A 15,522-nucleotide genomic window follows, 5' to 3' on the forward strand; every position below is an offset into this window, starting at 1 on the left:
GGTCATTTATAGAGTTTATTTTTCATATTTTTTGCACGATACATAGTCATTACTAAAACGACACCTGCCATTGTCAGAAAAAAAGCAAAAATCAACAATTGTGGATTTAAAAAATGTTGCAAAAAACAAAAGCTATATAGACAATTTTTCAGATGTAAATTAATCCATTATTTTTAGACAATATATGTAGAAATCATTAAAATACAGAGCAACGAAACAAGCTAAATTAGAAACAACTACATGGTGTTATATACTTCTACTGTATCCTATACTACAATAGTTGAGCCAATATTATAAAAGCATAAGCAAATGACATTCAAATGTGTATATATAGTAAATAATTCTTAAAATAATAAGGAATATAGCATAACTTTCATAATCCCTTGATCATCATTTAACAACAGTGCAGCCCAGATGGCTCTCGAATGTGATTTTTTTGTCTTCGGTGAAGCCACTGATAAATCCAACTGATTAAAAATGATGACGATTTTCATCCCGACACCTGAAAGACAAATAATACATTGTAATTCTTCAAAAAAATAAATAAATAAAATGAAAACAGCACGTAATTTGTAAAGTGTGCTAATGAAACATTGGGTCTCATTCACTAATATTTGCATACAAGTTGCATACTTACTGTATGTTTGTAGAAAAAATTCTGAGAGCATGTGCTGCAAAATCTTCATGTAAAGCCAAGTGTGCCATTCACAAACAGGATGATACTCATCAAATACCTTTTAAATAGACCTAGACTACATGTGATTCACAATTTTTAGAACTTATGCCACTTTGCAAACCTTTTTTGTTTAAGGATTGTAAAAACTATAGTTTGCTGTGAGTCTTTTTTTATATGTGTGGTTTCAGTTGGTTCTAAATGTTGTCCTGCAACTTGTTAATAAATCTTGATTTCTGCATAAAAATGTTTTTACACACAAATGTGTAAACACGCAGTTAGTGAATGAGACCCATTGTCACAAGATATAACATTTCACTCACGTTAGCTCATCCATGCTTTGAAAGTTATCAGGACGTTGAACACAACAGTCTTCAGGAAGAGAATTCTCAGCCAATAGAGGCCCAGTGACATGTAGTTCACTTTTTCATCTGCAGAATAGAAATGTAATTAGTACATCTATTTGGGTTTACCATGGATTTTTGTGGTACAATCCAGCACTTATATCCATTTTTTAAATGTTTAATGTTTTTCAAAAAGCTAGTAGCCTCATCAATCTGAAATCTATGGAAGTGTAGTTATTGTCTGACAATTCACAGGTAATGTTTGCAGAGCAGACTATAAATCTGCAAATAAAAAAATACAGTAAACACTTACCCATTTCGAAATCACTGCTTGATCCTCTCTCACAGGCAACTGAAAGTAGAATAAAGAAGATTAATCTAATGCAACCAAATATTTGTGGAATTAATTTGGAAATATTTTTATTTGCAAGTGTTAATTCCTACCGTTTTCTGTGCAGTTATCTGTAGCTTGAAAGATGAAGCTGCTGTAGTAATCTTTGCCTGTATATCGCACCGATGTATCATTTTTACCCTCGAATGATACAGCTTTATGGTCTGTGTAGTCAGTTGCCAGACACGAGTCTCCAATTTTGAAAATGTTTGGCTCTTTTTTTTCTTCTGTAAAATATAAAAGAAAGAAATTCAAAATACATTAGTTTCATCAAAATACATTAGTTTCAAAAAGTACATGTCTTTAATGCAGACAAAAAATTGCTAATAACATTATGCCAAAATGTAATTAGCTTTTATGGATTAGAAAGTATATTCACCGACAATAAACTTTGATTATGTAAGTCCAAATAATACTCTGATGATTCAATGCATTTCTTTTGAACCATTTTTTTCCAGACAGACATTTCACAATAAAATGCAAAAAATCTTATATTCTCAAATATAACTTGAATGTTGAGAATATTTGCCTCAAATCAATGAAATCAGTCCTTTTACTCAATGTACATTTACAATATTAATAATATTACAAATTCTTACCCTATACTTCAAGTGTTTCTAGGCCCACAGGCTAATACCTCATCTCAAAAACTCATTCACACTTTTACTACTGCATGTCCATGTTTAGTTTTTTTCCCAGAGCAAGGGACTTACTTAATATGAAATATTAACTGTTATATAGCAATGCAATATTTTCATAAGATTTCATTAGTTTTTCCAATCTCTTGGTTCACTAATGGACACTATATATTTATTAGCTTTCTGTTAGTTGTATTCATGCGACAGTGCTCACAAGTTCAACATAAAGCAACTTAAACATGGAAAAGTTTCTGTATTCAATGTTATTCCAGATTCCTCATGATCTAGTTTAGAATAAATTGCGATGCTTTAAGCAATTATACTGAGAATGAAATAGCTTTTAATTACTGCAACTACATCTGTCTAAATTTGTTTAATCAACAGTTCAAAATAGTTTATTCTACATCTTTTAACATAGTTACATTAAATCACACTGAAAAAAGATTTTAGACTTAAAACATTAAATTGCTTTATGCATTTTGATTACATGTTAATACGATTCATTTGCTGTAATGGGTAACGATCACAATTACTAGTCCCAGTTTCTCAGTCCCAAGTGTTTATTATTAGAATCTGCTGACATGTCAGAATGCGTTTAAATTAAACACAAATAAATGTCATTTAAACGTAGCACTTGTTTATATTGGTAAATCCATGTCAATAAATCTGTATACATATCTATGAATCTATGCTACACGCAAAATTATACATTCGTTTAGATATAGCACTGTAAATTAAATTATAAAAATTATTAGTGTAATTTTACAAAAAATATATACTATCGATATTATAACACAGATTCTTACCTATCTGTTGCTACTTACTTGGGTGCACAGATAAGTGTGTCCCTTTCCCAAATATGATTTTGTTAGCATTGTTAGTCACACAATGATTTGCACACATATAATAATACTCTACCAATATATGGCCAATATTACACATGCTCAATATCCCGTACTATAGTTCCTAACAAAATCAATATATGTCAATATCAAATTTTGTTTATTTTAGAATAAAAAAATATATATATATTAAACAGCCTTATTTAAACACTTTTCCGACTTTCTCAGTTTAGGCATTTCTTCAAATTAATAACTGAATTTAAGCAAAATGCTTTAGAGTGACTACCAAAGGTTACTTGGTAAAATATTAAATATTGTTGTTCATTGAAAAAATGCTTGATTTTTAACAAGTATATTTGTTTCTTCAGATTATTTTAATCTTTTTTTTGGGAGTGGCCTTACAAATTTTGGTAGAATATGAATTCATGAGTAATGTCAAATCTCTCTTTGTGTACATTATCCACCTCTTTTTTAAACTTCCCAATTACAAAATAGAGTTTGACTAAAATTAATTATTCTCTTACTTGATTGTACTGTTAATTTTGTCCCTCCTCCAAAGATAATTGTAACACTAGAAGTCACACAGACTGATATAGCAGTACAAGAAACATTTGGATGGTATAATGATTAGAATAGATAAAACTTAAGTAATTGTAAAGTAATCTTAAGTAAAGTAATTGTACATTCAGTTGTATTTGTCAGCAAGAGTCAGCCTTGCACATCATAAGATATGGACTTTTTTGACAGCTATTATTGAATTAATGATTCTTACTACTGTACCATCTTGCTAACAGAAGTTAACTGCAATTTCCCAGCTGTTTCTATGTTTTTTATATAAAATAAAAGCCTTGTGTTATTTAGGTTTAAAATCTGATGTTAAAATCTTTAAAGAATTATTATAATTATATTACGTTAGACACTCCTAGTTCTGTTTATTAAATGACTTGATTTCCTTATTTAATAGTTTTTATTTGATTTTCAGATGAATTATTTCTAAACACAATTAAGATTTTACTTACTTGTCTGTACAAACAAATGAGTTCCCTTCGCAAATAAAATTTTGCCTGAGTTGTCAGTTACACAGTGACTGTCAGTGTTATAAATACTTTGGGTCAAAGCTTCAGTTTTCATTTTGATGTTAGAGACACTCAACAATGCAGTTCAAATATTAGCGTCAATTTAATAATCGTATAGATTTAAAAACGATATATATTACATTAAATAAAAAGAGTGAAAATCTCTTCTGCAAAACAGAAGACTACTTGTCCTATCAGTGGAATAGTGAAAAGATACATAATATCAATTACAGAACTGTAATATCAGAGTAAACTTAAGAAAAATGAAATCATAACTTACTCGATAACACAATGAGCCGAGTCCCCTGGCCAAATATTAGCTTGTATGTATTTTGAGTCACACAGTTACAAACCGCAATACAGAAATACAAAGGACACTGACAGGTCCTCTGACAGGTATAAATGACACGAGTTTGGCAAATTCTATTAATAATTCTATTAATCATTAAAGTCTGTGACAATGAGTTGTTTTGTTTAAAATTTGTTTGAAATTTGGTGGTACTGAATATGTAATAGTAAAAGACACTACCCATGTTTCTAAAATTTGATACCAAATTTTATGAAAATTACAAGCTTTTCTTATTGTACTCACTTGGTTGGACATACAGTTGTGTCCCCTTCCCAAATATTATTTTTCCAGTATTTGTATTCACACAGTGGTTCGTATTGGGATAATAACATCCATGAGTACCAGGGACCATGTTAGATTTAACATATATGGATTTAAATAATTAAAATATGATAGATTTAAATACAATGATTAATTATTGTTATAATGATTTTCTTCTATATTAAAGGCATTTATCATGGGAAAAAGAATATGGACAGGTAGCAACAAGTGCATATAAATGTAAATTAAACTACTTTAGATACACTGACACTTCTGTCGCAACATTTTTGTCAGCAGCCATCTTGTATATATTGAACAACTAAAGATTAAGATGAAACAACTTACTGGAATTTATTATTGTTTTGGTGCCTGCCACAAATATGAGTTTGCTGTTGAACCCAGTATTCACACAATGGTTTTGTTTGGCACTTTATCCTTCATACTCAAGGCCTTTATATTTGTGAGGTTTTTTTTTTTTTTTTTTTTTAGTTTAGTTACCCCAAAATCACTAAACAGAATTTTTACATGATAAGATAGTTTGCATGATAAATCTATGTTTTGCATATTGTTTTCATTTTGAAAAAATTAACTCTCCCCTTATAATCAATGATAGTCACAGTTGGTTGATGAAATGATGGGTTTAATCCCAGAATAAATTCAATATTGATATTAAAATACAACTTACTGATTTGTACAAGAAGTTTTGTCCCCATGCCAAAGAAAATTTTACGTCCAGTATTCACACAGCCATTGGCCACATACTAAAAACTAGCAATACCCTGATAACAAAGGCATTACAAGCAATTCTCTCAGAATCCATTTAAAATAAAGATGTAGTGTCAAATCTTTAAAGAAGGAATAACATGTTAATCTATTTTTATCAAAGATTAGGGTTTAGAATTAAAAGTTTTAACTGTTATGACTCTAAAACAAAATAGTAGTTGTTGTTCCTAAAGTTCTATTACAGCTTTTCAAAAATCACTGAAACTACTGAAACTTAAGAAAACCTTTAGCTTCTATAAACTCGCAACTTCATTATTTTTCTTTTAACACTACACTTAATTCCCAATAATTAATACCTTCAAATCTTTTTAGGAACAAATTACTGTTAATTTATAGTTCTGATAATTATTGTACTGTTGATCATCATAAAAAGTGCATATTTTAAAATGTATGTAATATTTGTGAAAAGCGAGAACTTACTTAAAAACACAGTTAGTTTAGTGCCTTTTCCAAATGTAATTTTGTATCCACCTTGAGTCACACAACTGTTGACCATATTCACATAACTGCGACTGAACATATAATCATTCTAGATAAAGTATGTTTGTTCATTTTACACACAGTCTAAGCAATTCTTTCTTACTTCAAAAAATCTTCTTTTTACACGGTCTGATTTGATTTTAAAAAATTATAATAGTAATAAATCTCACAAATTGGCATCTTTTCCAAAGCCCTGCACATCAGTACAATTATCTGATCTACTCATATTTTTTAGGAATGGCAACTGTCCATTATACTCTATTTCAAATAAAGGATAGAACATTATACGATGATGATGTCTGTAAAAATGTTAAGAAAAAGAAAGAAACCCTATCATCATCTATACATATTATACTGTATACTAAGTTTTTCAATGCAGCAGTTGAATAAAATATTTTAAGTAAAATAAATGAGTGACTAAGTATTAACATTTTAAAGATAAAACATACTTGCTTGTACTATAAGTTTGGTTCCCTCGCCAAAGACAATCTTAACTTGGTTATTCCCACAGCTATTGACTCTGTACCAAATACCAACAACATCCTACCAGCGTGTACATGGATTGTACGTCTTTCAGTCTTCTACAAAAGAACTAAAACCATGACAATTTTAACGAGATATCATGAATGAGAAATGTTTTACTACTATTATCATGAACCTAAGAACTAAATTTGCTCAGCAATTTGTTTTCTACAAACAGTATTAATGATGCAATCAATCAACTAAACTTACCAAATTAAGTCTAAGTTTAGTGAAAAGTATTAAATATCTTTGAACTAACAACACATTACAAGTATTAAAAACATATTTTGTTACAGAATACATACTAAAAGTATCGCTCGCTGAATGCTGGCAAAAATATGTTCATACTGTCCTGTTATTATTTTGTGATAGCTGACCATTACAGCTCTTTTCAAGAGCCAAGTGAATAAAATATCACATTATGTATTTCAAGTCATGTCTAATATTATACTTTTCAAGTAAGTTACTTTCTATAATATAACATCTTAAATATCTAAACTAACAAAGCTACACCAGTCATTAATTCCCAATAAACCTAAAGAATATGGCCCTATGGTCATTTGAAAAAGCAATAAACTCACTTGAAGTAACTGTTAGTTTGGTGCCTGTCCCAAATATGATCTTGGTGCCCCCAGGATTCACACATCAGTAAAGCACAGTACATTTATTCTAAGGACTCTAACTCTAGCCAATATGAATCCATGAACAGTAGGGTTCAATACTGAAATATTAATTCAATATTAAAATATTACTCTTTTGTTTACAATTAAACAAAAACACAGTTCTACTGAGTTGAATTATTCGATATTATGTTGACAGCATGGTTTTGGTTATTGTTGTGTTTGTTTGTTTTTGCATAAGCAAAATGAGAACGCATTAGTTGTGCGCACTAGTAGTATCATCAGAAACACGTCTACATGACATTATTAGCTAAATATTGGATATACTGCAACTTACTTGACTGTATAATGAGTTTGGTTCCTTTGCCAAATGATATTCTAATTTGATCATTCACACAGTCATTCACCATGTGTAAAAAAGTATTGACATCCTGATAGCACTGAACAACACTGAGAAGCATTTGACAACATTGGAATGAAGGGTCACTTTAAAATCTAAATAATTGCTTGTTTATATTTGAAAACAATATTTAGGTTATTTTTACTATCGCAAAAAGCATTTTGTTGACTATGAATATATCAATGTACAACTAGCATAACAATTAGCATAAAAAAAGAAGTGGTGCCAAAGTCACTTATAAGTAAACATAGACTTGACATCTTGCAATGATGGATTTTAAAGTGATCTTTTAAAGGGCCATATTGACTGTGTACAACTATTATACAGTATTTTAGACTACTAATATCACATTTCTGTTGGTCAGTTTATCAATTTAGTTCAATCAAAACATTTTTCCTGTTTAATTAAATGTTCTAGGAATATTAAGTCTATAACACCCATTTAACAATGGCATCAAATTCCAATGAAAGCATGTAATGTAATGTAAGCGTGTAAATTTTACATTGTTTTAATAATATACAATCAGGAAAACAAGCTTGATCTACACTTACTTGAAAGCACAGTGAGTTGGGTGCCTTTCCCAAAGATAATTTTGTTTATCCCTTGAGTCACACAATGGTTGATGTGACCACATAAACACAGACTCTCCTCACATTGAAGCCCAGCTTTAAGGACTATTATTTATTCATTCGTTGACTATGAATACTTTATTTGGGATCTGTTTCAGTATCAAATAGTTAGCTATTATTAAAAATAGATTTATAAAGATGTTGATCGATTTAGTGCATTTATCTGAAGTTAGCAGTTCATTGAGGGAGTTGTTGGCAATGATGTTTTAATTTATAGTTATTTAAAGGTCATATATAAAAGTTCTTATTTTTCAGGTGAAACAAACGTTTTATCTACAGTATATCAAAATTAGGTTCAAAACCATTTTGCATCGCAACTAGATATCAAGTACTTGATTGGTTTGATAAAAGTATCAGAAATGCCAAACTTTTTAAAATTTTTGCACCTTTCTGTCTAAAAAGGTTTAGTTTACTGTAAGTAGCAGCAAACTTACTTGAATCAACTGTTAGTCTGGTGCCTTTTCCAAATAAGATCTTGTCATAGCCTGTATTCACACATTAGTACAGCATGGTACATTTACCCAGAATATAACTTTAGCCAACCTCTTGTTTGGTGTATGAGATTTTTCATAGTGCATTTTAAGCATGATTGTACAAGATTAAATTTTGAATATGGTTTATTATAAATAGTATTTGAAAAACATTAAAGGTATAAGTCTCCACGTCCAAATCTTTTCATCCAACAATAAAAGATAACAATTACACTTTTTAAGGTAATGAACATGAGTAAATTTGGTACTATATGAACTACTTCATATTTGGAAAAAAGGAAATGGATAAGACTTCATAGCCAAATAAATGTATCCAACAATACAGATAATGTATACTACATTATTGATTGTGATGAACTTCACTAGCTTTTTTTATCCAGTCAAACTGCATAAAATTAATTAAACAACTGTAAGATTTGGGAAAATGTTAACTTACTTGATTGTACTATGACTTTGGTCCCCTTACCAAAGAAAATCTTATATCCATCATTCACACAGCCATTTACCAAACACCGAAAACTAGTAGCAGTCTGGTGGTAACACTCAAAGAATTGTATACATCTTAATACCACATTATACTGTGGCTGTTATGACCTTTACATTTTTAAAATTTATAGTATAGTATACTTTTCAAATATATATATATATATATTCACGTGAAACCACTAAACTGTTGAATTTTTGAATACTTTGAATACCACTTTGATTTATGCAAATATTGATTATGGATTTTTGTGCTTGTGTATGACTAACCTTTATCTTCATCTTAGTTTAGGTTTAAAATAAATAGTTTAAGGATTACACTTTTATTATATTAAACATTTTTAATGATTAAATATCTTACTTGAAGTAACAATGAGATTGGTGCCAGTTCCAAATATGATCTTGTCCCCTGCTCCATTCACACATCAGTATAGTACGGTACATTTACCCTCAGCACATGTTTGGCCAATAAGGTCCCATCAGTACATTATATTTCATTACTTGTTTGATTAGTTTGGAACATTTTGTAAGAATGGTGTAAGTGATTAAGATAATGATAAGCATTAACTTAAATAAAAACTATTAATCATTAACAAATGTATTTTTGTGAACTCTTTGTCAAGATCACAAATGCTTTTTTATACATTTAAGTACATTTTTTTCTTTAAGTGTGATGAATGATTCATTCAATTTTAAATAAGTGAAAACATGTCAATATCACAACACAGTTTTATCTTTTTTGGACATCAGTATGATCAGACCTCTAGGTTAGTATTTATTAATGTTGACTCAGAAAAGCATTACTTACTAGTCTGAACAACAAGTTTGGTTCCTTTGCCAAAGATAATCTTCACATTCACACACTCTTGGACACATGTGCCAAAAACTAATGCCTTCCAGTTATTACATACTGTATGGAACTATAGAGTTAAATCTAGCTAATTAATTCACTAATGACATCTGCGCTATTTCAATATAAGCATTTATATAAAGATAGATTATGATCAGTACTAATTTCAAACCAACTTGTATCAAATGTTAGTTTAGTTCCATCTCTAAACACACTTTTCATTGTGTAGATGTCACACTGATCCTACTGTTTCATAAATGCATTTAATCATAATGAACATATTGATAAAGTGCTTACGAAAGTGTCTGGGTAATGCCAAGATGAGGTTTAAATAAAGTTATTCTAAAGCTAATGTAGTCCTGATAGTTGTGATTTAAGTGCAAGATTTAATTTGAATACATTTGACATACAGTATATTTCAGTATAACATTAACACTGACAGTGACACTGATAATATAAGCTTACTCTTACTTGTTTGAGTTATTAGTCTTGTCCCACTCCCAAATATAATCTTGTCGCCAGCATTCACACAAGTGCTGACTCCATCACAAAAACCTCTTTGTCTAATTGACCTCATCGTCTAATTGTGACATACTTCATATAAATAATTAAGCATTTAAACATTTATATAGTTTTGATGGATAGCGAGAAGGGGTTTAATTATATTTCAATAATGGAAATGGTTTGCTTTTAGAAGGATGTCAAATTGTTTACAAATGAAATAAGATTTAATAAAAATATGTAGATAAAAACTGCAATGAGTAAACTGTTCAACACAGATTACAAAACATCAATATAACATCAAGTACTTCTGCATTTGTCAGTTTTGATATTCACTATTCATCTTTTGTACTTTAAAGGTTTTTATTGATTTCGAAATGCAAACTTACTTGTTTCTACAGTGAGTTTTGTCCCCGTCCCAAAGATTATCTTTTGAGTATTAGACACACATACGTTGAATCCATAACAAAAACCATCTTGCCTTGTTTGTAGTGTGGTGAATTTTAAGTTTATTTGTTTGTAAAAAAATGCAAGTACTTTAACAACCTTTTGTTGCTTTTTGTTTTGTCTCGTCTCACTTATTTCAAACTGACAATGTTTTATATATGCATATAATTATAATGAACATATTGATAAAGTACTTATGAAAGTGTCAGGGTATTGGCAAGATGAAGTTTAGATGAGGATCAAATAAAGCTATTGTGCAAAGCTAATTGAGCTGCAATAATTGTGATTTAAGTGTAAGGTTCAAATTCTTACACTATAGCAATGCTACCTTAAAAAGTTCAACAATACACACACTTCAGTTTTCACTAAAGTATATGAACAATGCTGAGTTTTCAATTGCATTTCAGTAATGGAAATCATTTGTTTTAGAAAGATGTCAAATTGTTTACAAATTAAACAAGATTTAATCAAAATATTATCCTGTGATTAATGTGAAACTATACAGCAGTTATTACACGACATTGAGTATAACATCAAGCACTTTTGCATTTGTCAATTTTTATATTGTGTTTTTCTTTTTTTTTTACTTTTAAAAGCTCTTTATTGATTTCGAAATGCAAACTTACCTGTTTCTACAGTGAGTTTTGTCCCCATCCCAAAGATTATCTTTCGAGCATCAGTCACACATATGTTGGATCAATAACAAAAACCATCTAGCCTTGTTTTGGGTGTGGTGAGTTTTAAGTTTGTTTGTTTATATTTTCTGAATTAAATTAAATAAATGTAAGTACTTTAACAATCTTTTGTTGCTTTTGTTGTTTAACTCATTTTAAACTGACTTGTTTCAAATGTCAATTTAGTTCTTTTTCTAAACACACTGTTTCATTTATGTATTTAATTAACATATTGATTTATTTAACAATGCAAACTTACTTGTTTCTACAGTGAGTTTTGTCCCCGTCCCAAAGATTATCTTGTCATTATTATTCACACATGTGCTGAGTCCATAACAAAAACCATCTAGCATTGTTTGTAGTGAGTTTTAACTTATTTTTTATTTTATGAAATAAATGCAAGTACTTTAACAACCTATGTTAGATGTAATTACACTGGCGGTTTTGTTTTTGTTTTGCAATGATATTTCACTTTTAAAAGAGTTTTCTGCTAAACAATGACTATTTGGTACTATTTGGATTATTTTATATTTAGAGAAAATGAAAGGAATATGACTTCATAGCCAAATAATTTCATCCAACAATTCAGATAATGAATATTATACTATTATATTACTATTATTGTTATTAACATCATAGATTTTTTTTTTTATTCCGTCAAACTGCATAAAATTAATTAACTGTAAGATTTGGTAAAATGTTAACTTACTTGATTGTACTATGACTTTGGTCCCCTTACCAAAGAAAAACTTATATCCATCAGTCACACAGTCATTTACCAAACACCGAAAACTAGTAGCAGTCTGGTAACACTCAAAGAATTGTATGCATCTTTAACAATTCACAAAGCACTTTAAACCCTATTATAATAGTATGCGGAATATTAACATTTTTACTGTGGCTGGTATGACCTTTATATTTGTACAATTTATAGAATACTTTTCAAATATGTATACTTAAGTGACCATAAACTGTTGAATTATTGAATACTTTGAATATTATTTTGATTTAGGCAAATATTGATTATGGATTTTTGTGTGTGTGTGTATGATGAACCTTTCTCTTTATTTTTTTTTAGGTTTACAAGAAATATTTTAAGGATCAGAGTTTTTATTATACTAAACTTTTTTTTAAGATGAAATAAAATATCTTACTTGAAGTAACAATGAGACTGGTGCCAGTTCCAAATATGATCTTGTTGTCGGCTCTATTCACACATCAGTATAGTACGGTACATTTACCCTCAGTACATGTTTGGCCAATAAGGTCCCATCATTACTTAGATAATACTTGTTTGATTAGTTTGGAACATTTTGTAAGATAGAATAACGTAAGTGATTAAGATAATGCTAAGCAATAACTTATCGTTAGCAAATGTATTTTTATGAAATTGAAAGATTTCCTGATCTTTGTCAATATCACAAATACTTTAAGTTTGGTGAATGATTCCATTCAATTTTATATTAAAACACAGATTTTATCTTTTTTGACATCAGTATGATCAGACATCTAGGAGGTTAGTATTTGTAAATGTTGATTTTGTTAGAAATGTATTACTTACTTGTTTGAACAATAAGTTTGGTTCCCTTGCCAAAGATAATCTTATTCACATTCACACACTCTTGGAGCATGTGCCAAAAACTAATGCCTTCCAGCTATTTCACATACTGTATGGAGTTATAGGCTACCATCTCTACAGATTACACTAATTCATTAATGACATTGCACTTTCAATATAAGCATTTATATAAAGCTAGATTATAATTAAATTTTTCTCTAAACAGACTTTTCATAAATCACACTGTTTCTTCTGTTTCATATACAAATTTAATTATAATGAACATATTGATAAAGTGCTTATGAAAGAGTCAGGGTGATGCCAAGTTGAAATTTTGATGGGAATTAGATAAAGTTGTTATGTCAAGTTAATTTAGTTATGATAGTTTTGATTTCAACGGAAGATTTAAATTCAGTACATTTGGAATATAATTCCAATATAACATTAGCAATGACATTAATAATATAAGCTTACTTGTTTGTGTTATTAGTCTTGTCCCACTCCCAAATATAATCTTGTTAGCAGCATTCACACAAGTGCTGACTCCATCACAAAAACCTCTTTGTCTAATTAACCTCATCGTCTAATTGTGACATACGTAACATTACAAATATAAAGTGCTAAAACTTTCATGCATTGCATTGTATGATAGGGTTATGTATTATATGTAAGAAAGAAATCTTTTAAGCATTTGTATGATTTTGTAGTCAGTTTAATCCTAGATTGTATTTAAGCTTCTCATAATAATGTCCAGAAAAAAGAAAACAGGTAAGATTATAAAACTCACTTGTTTGTACGACAAGATTGGTCCCCTTTCCAAAGAATATCTGGTAGCCAACATTCACACAGCCATCTACCATAAACTAAAAACTTCACAGTTCTTACACTACAAGTCCAATACACACACTTAAGATTTCACTTAGTATATGTCCATTTAGGACAAAGAAACCCTTGTTGAGCATTTAATTATATTTTAATAATGGAAATCAGTTGTTTTTAAAGGGATACCAAATTGTTTACAATTTAAATATGATTTAATCAAAATATCCCGTGATTAAACGGCAATGTGAAACTATATAACATTGAGTATAACATCGAGCGTTTTTGCATTTTTGATATTCAGTATTTATCTTTTGTACTTTAAAGGTTTTTTATTGATTTCGAAATGCAAACTTACTTGTTTCTACAGTGAGTTGTGTCCCCATCCCAAAGATTATCTTTCGATTATTATTCACACATATGTTGGATCCATAACAAAAACCATCTAGCCTTGTTTGTAGTGTGGTGAGTTTTAAGTTTGTTTGCGTTTGATTGTTTTTAAATATTTTATTAAATAAATAAATGCAGGTACTTTAACAACCTTTTGTTGCTTTTGTTGTTGTTTTGTGTAACTAATTTCAAACTGACTTGTTTTAAATGTCAATTTAGTTACTTCTCTAAACACAGTTTCATATACAGTATGCATATAATGAATATACTGATAAATTGCTTATGGAAGTGTCAGGGTATTACCAAGATGAAGTTTAGATGAGGATTAAATAAAGCTATTGTATCAAGTTAATTCAGTTGCCATAATTGTGATTTAAGTGTAAGGTTCAAATTCATATAGCAAATCTACTTTAAAAAGTTTCACGATACACTAAAGTATGTGAACAATGTTGAGTTTTTAATTACATTTCAGTAATAGAAACTATTTGTTTTTAGAAGGATGTCAAAATGTTTACCATTTAAATAAGATTTAATCAATATATCCTGTGATTAAACTGCAATGTGAAAGAACATAGCACTTAATACACAACATTATTCAGTATAACATCAAGCACTTTTGCATTTGTCAATCTTTAGATTGTTTTCTTTTTACTTTAACAGCTTTTTATTGATTTAGAAATGCAAACTTACTCGTTTCTACAGTGAGTTTTGTTCCCGTCCCAAAGACTATCTTTTGAGCACCAGTCACACATATGTTGGATCCATAACAAAAACCATCTAGCCATGTTTGTAGTGTGGTGAGTTTTAAGTTTGTTTGTTTGTTTTTTTACATATTTTATTAAATAAATTGAATTAATGCAAGTACACTGTAAAAAAAATAAAAATTGTTGAGCCAACTTAAAATTTTAAGGCAACAAGGAAATTTCTCAACTTTTTGTTGTATAAACTTAAAACAATAAGTTGAGAAAACTCAAAAATCTGCTGAAGCTGGTTGCCTTAAAATTTTAAGTTGGCTCAACTTTTTTTTTTACAGTGTACTTTAACAATCGTTTGTTGTTGTTTTGTCTAACCAAATTCAAACTGACTTGTTTCAAATGTCAATTTAGTTCATTTTCTAAACACACTGTTTGATTCATATATGCATTTAATAATAATGATCATACTGATAAAGTGCTTATTGATTTCGAAATGCAAACTTACTTGTTTCTACAGTGAGTTTTGTCCCTGTCCCAAAGACTATCTTTTGAGCATTAGTCACACATATGTTGGATCCATAACAAAAACCATCTAGCCTTCTTTGT

The 15,522-nt window shown here is 29.3% G+C and overlaps 1 protein-coding gene across 1 annotated transcript; it reads right to left on the minus strand.

Annotated features, from left to right (window-relative positions):
- Positions 1-11,458, minus strand: LOC306846404 (uncharacterized protein). The gene is made up of 5 exons (XM_079379771.1): positions 11,407-11,458; positions 1,462-1,635; positions 1,331-1,369; positions 997-1,104; positions 1-502 (listed from the first exon to the last, which is right to left on the minus strand). The coding sequence occupies exons 1-4, from the start codon at positions 11,432-11,434 to the stop codon at positions 998-1,000; spliced, it is 348 nt and encodes a 115-aa protein (XP_079235897.1). The 5' UTR covers positions 11,435-11,458; the 3' UTR covers positions 1-502; position 997.
- Positions 11,459-15,522: the final 4,064 nt, after the last annotated feature.

The sequence above is a fragment of the Barbus barbus genome, assembly GCF_936440315.1.
Source record: "Barbus barbus genome assembly, chromosome: 26".
NCBI lineage: Eukaryota > Metazoa > Chordata > Actinopteri > Cypriniformes > Cyprinidae > Barbus > Barbus barbus.

Bases quoted from the DNA above. Each gene is read 5' to 3' on its own strand.
- LOC306846404 (XM_079379771.1), bottom strand. From the start codon at position 11,434: ATGGGGACAAAACTCACTGTAGAAACAG. The intron at 1,636-11,406 runs GTAAGTTTGCAT...TATATTTTACAG, and splicing joins AAAACTCACTGTAGAAACAG to AAGAAAAAAAAGAGCCAAAC. The intron at 1,370-1,461 runs GTAGGAATTAAC...TTCTACTTTCAG, and splicing joins AGATAACTGCACAGAAAACG to TTGCCTGTGAGAGAGGATCA.